We start from the raw sequence: 4,099 nt of genomic DNA, 5'->3' as shown, positions 1-4,099 counted from the left end.
CTCGGTGTAAATTCTCAGTCTATGTAAAATTACTTGTGTAATAATTTAGATGCATTACACAAATGGATAAAAGATAATACTGTCCAATGTGCTTTATCACTATCTATAAGTATTGATTCACTATACAAAATATCTATTGTTTGATACACTTTTGCAGTTACATCTTAACAATAATATAGAATTATTTGGCTTCACCACATTCTCAAATTAGCAAAATTGCAGGTACTACCCTCCACTCCCCCTCCCCAATTCCATATTTTCAAATACAGCAAAAAGGCCTGCATGTTCAACTTTTTTTAACATTCAGTAAAAGTCTAAAATGAGATTATTCAAAGGGGGTTCAGCCATTCATTTTCTTCTTTTTATTCTTTTTATAAAAGAGAAATGGCTGTGTCAGAATCATTAAACAATTTTATCAAGGACTCAAAATTATATGCAATTAAACTGCTCTATATCTTACTTTAGAAAAAAAAGGATTAAACTCTTGAGCATATACAGACATTACATTTCATATATCCGTAATGTATCATGTATTTGTGTTTTATACTCATCTTTGCCTCATTTCTAGTTCCTGTACATTCAGACAATTTGGTCTTCTAATTTATACCTTGCAGAAGTCAGCTGATGGTTTTACAAATAATATTTGGAGATTTTGATACTCAAAAAGAAAATAAATACATTGAGGGGTCAGGTAAAAAAATACTGAACATTCTTCAAGGGAATATGACAAAAATCTACTAATAAATAATTTCATATGGGAAGAACTTACTTAGAAGTTAATCCAAAATCTGTTATCTTCTTGAAAATTGGGGCATAACAACATAATCTCTTTGGGTCTGTTAAAATTATAATAAAGTCCCTATTTTTCTTTTTAATATTTTAACTTAAAAAGGGAAAAGATAGAGACAGACTCCCTATAATAGCTGACTAGTGCAGGAAAATCTTGTATTTCATAAACATTAATCTATTTTTGTACCTTTTCACTCTCTTATCTCAACTGATAAAGTAAGTAATAATAGATGTTTGGAAAATAAAACATAGATGTAGTATCTTTGGCTTTCATTATCCTTTTTTATTATCACCTTCTTGTTACTAGTCTTTCAGTATTAATTGCACTGGTTGGACTTACAAAAAGCCATCAAATCAAGATACTAAAAAATTAAATACAAAAAAGAATAAAGATATCTTTTATCTAAACAAAGGTCTCATCAGAGTAATACAAGAAGAATAAATGCATTAAGTATCCTAAGATGAGATTTACCCTAAACATTAGGATTAGTGCAGAGAAAAATAATGATTAAAAAACAAAAAGAGGCAACTCACACAAAAACCAATTGCAAACACTATAAGACAAGAGAATATCTGGGCTGAGACATATCACAGGTGCAAGACACAATATATATAATGTAAAAATGCAAGAGCAGGCCCCTGCACATGGAGGCTTTGTATAGAGGGGGTGTTACATACACAAATACTACTGACATATGGTTTGCCGAGTCTTAACACCAAGATTATCTTAACCCAGGTGCAAATATAATGACAAAGACACATGCAACTCTAGCATAACTTTGTCCATTTGTAAGCACTTGGCTAATATAATGCCTGGACTAATATATCACTAGTCTAGTCTTTCTATAAAAACAAAAGTACAATTTAGTAATTTGGCATACCAGTGCTAACAATAGACAAGCAATGGTAAAACATAAAAAGATGGTTGCACAAATGTGAAAAGTTGGATGATTTTTTGGGAGATGCCTTAATACTACAAAAAAAATATATATATATCTATCACACAAAAGCCTATCACAAATTACGAGACCAATGATGACGTCAACTGAAAAGCCACACTTTTTTTTCTACAAAAATGCACTAGCAGATCAAGTTAATTTACATAGGAAAGAGTTGCATGGACATGCACAAAAGTTAAATATATCATATGAAATACAATATATTCTACAACAAAAAAAATAGTCCAAATATTCAATGCATCATAAAGAAATTCTTATATATTAGATCTCATGTCTTTGAAAGTTAGATCAGTATTTCACTGTCTTAACATGGTATCACCCATGACTTATATTAATCCTGAATTTGAACTTCATTAGTAAAGGCAACATGGACTTCTGCATTAATCTCTAATGCACAAAGAATGACTATAAAAACACTTGCATTTCGCTGAAGATCATAGTGTCTCCAAATCTGGAGGGAGAGGTATATTCTTCAAGTCAGCAAACTTTTTTAGGGCTTCATAATTCTGGAACAACCGATCAATCTCAGTTCGCATGTTGTGGTTTTCATTAATAAGTTTCTCAATATCAACTTGCTCTGTGGTCCGCTCTGATTCCAACTCATCAATCTGCTCTATTCTCTTGATTCGACAGCTGGAAGTGAGTTTGACATGTTAAAAAGGATAAAGCAATATCATTTTAACATCAAATGGTACAGTTACTGCATTTACCATCAATATATTAATCTGGAGCACTAAATTTAAGCGAGCCTAAGTCTTTGGTCTTGCTATTCCTATCAAAATACCTATCATGGATTAGTGCTTAGAGGTAATTCTAATGTCATCTTATCTGAGCAAGTTCTTTAGCATAGATCTCTATTCATACCATTGTCCAGTTTGTAAGGATTGAACGTCCATATCCTTAGTTTGTGTATACAATACTAGTACCAGTTTGAAGATTGCCCAGACCATTTGGTTTAGGTCATTGCATACCATCCATTTAGTGTCAGTTTCAATCATGTCTGTATTAAACTTGTAACATGCGGCTGTATTTGTAAAATCTCCAGTTTTGGTGTCTGCTACATGTCTCTCATGGCTTTACTGTCTGTATATTGTTATTTTAATGTCTTTTGTTTTCCAGTTTCCCATTTCAATGAGGCCAGGTCTTCAAACACTAAATGTGGTCCCATCATGCTTAAGATCTGAATACAATTGTCTAGCTAGTTTGTGTGTACTGCCTGAAGTGACATTTTCAATCTTATCTGATTACTCCTCCTCCTTGGTGCTGTCCTTTACATTTACAATCTAATTTGATCCTCACTGCCTATATATTCATCATGACTAAAATTACATATCCTATACAGCCTGATTTGTATAATTACACAACTAAAATCCTGTCTGCTTACTACTTCAATCATGGTCCTGCTGCTGAGTGCTTTAGTATGTCCAAATATATTAGTGATCCTTACATTCTAAGTGCTATTTTTCCCTTACTATGTATTGCCTATTTGTTTAACTAATGTCAAGTATGTCTATATCTTATATAAAAAAAGAAACTAAACATATTCTACTCATCGTAGTTTACCTTCAGTTTTCTTCAGCAGAAGTGGGAAGTGTTTCAAATTTCAATTCCACTTTCAATCAATCTATTTACATAAATACGAATATAAAACAATGGATCAACATGGATTTTTTTCTTTTTCAAACTTATCATTCAAATATAGACTAGTTTTCTTCTTTTTTTCAAATAAAAAACAATAACAACATCAATCAAACACTGTTCTTTTTCCAGCCTCATTCATTTTCTTACCCACAACCAAATACTTACCTTGCAGCATAGCCTCTATTTTTTAATGTTCTTCTTCGTTGCTTCACCTTCATAATATCCTCTCTGCAGAGCCCTCGAAGCTTTAGCTGCCGATTGAGGTCCCTGACACTAGCGCAGACCAGTTCATCGTCACTAATGTCAAATGGGCTTGGTGACATCGGGGGCTTCTGGCAAAAGGTAACACTCCTAGTTCTGTTTCAATATATGTCTTGTGTGTCGACAGCAGTTTTTTTTTCACTCCTTTAGTGTGTTGTTCTTTATTAGTATTAAAGGTTGGCAAAAAAATATGAAAAAAAAAAAAATCATGCTCTACCATTGTGAAACTATCAGTTTGCATCTCTTAATATCCATATTGGATCTTCATAAAAGAAAAAAAAAAACTAATCTATGAAACTAACCCTCTATATCGGTCAATTTTCCATCTCATAAATAAAAGCAAGTATATATTGCAGAAATAAAAACAAGCATCTCCTAAAAGCTTGATTAATAATCTGTGTATCTCTTCCAGCACTCAAATAATATTGTCTATGAAAGTTAAAAAGGCA

At 32.2% G+C, this 4,099-nt stretch overlaps 1 protein-coding gene across 1 annotated transcript; it reads right to left on the bottom strand.

The window, feature by feature from the left end:
• Positions 1 to 1,044: 1,044 nt before the first annotated feature.
• On the bottom strand, positions 1,045 to 3,718 carry LOC122249503 (transcription factor MafK-like). The gene is made up of 2 exons (XM_043010427.2): positions 3,555 to 3,718; positions 1,045 to 2,381 (listed from the first exon to the last, which is right to left on the bottom strand). The coding sequence occupies exons 1-2, from the start codon at positions 3,710 to 3,712 to the stop codon at positions 2,183 to 2,185; spliced, it is 357 nt and encodes a 118-aa protein (XP_042866361.1). The 5' UTR covers positions 3,713 to 3,718; the 3' UTR covers positions 1,045 to 2,182.
• Positions 3,719 to 4,099: the final 381 nt, after the last annotated feature.

The sequence above is a fragment of the Penaeus japonicus genome, unplaced genomic scaffold (genome assembly GCF_977035675.1).
Source record: "Penaeus japonicus unplaced genomic scaffold, GWHDUDI00000001_assembly GWHDUDI00000031, whole genome shotgun sequence".
Taxonomy (NCBI): domain Eukaryota; kingdom Metazoa; phylum Arthropoda; class Malacostraca; order Decapoda; family Penaeidae; genus Penaeus; species Penaeus japonicus.
Note: the sequence above shows the minus strand (reverse complement) of the source record. Positions and strands in the feature narration are given on the sequence as shown.

What these genes read in the sequence shown, in the direction of transcription:
- LOC122249503 (XM_043010427.2), bottom strand. Translation starts at nt 3,712, where the DNA reads ATGTCACCAAGCCCATTTGACATTAGTGACGATGAACTGGTCTGCGCT. An exon ending in AATAGAGGCTATGCTGCAAG is followed by an intron (nt 2,382 to 3,554) that starts GTAAGTATTTGG and finishes ACTCACTTCCAG; the next exon opens with CTGTCGAATCAAGAGAATAG.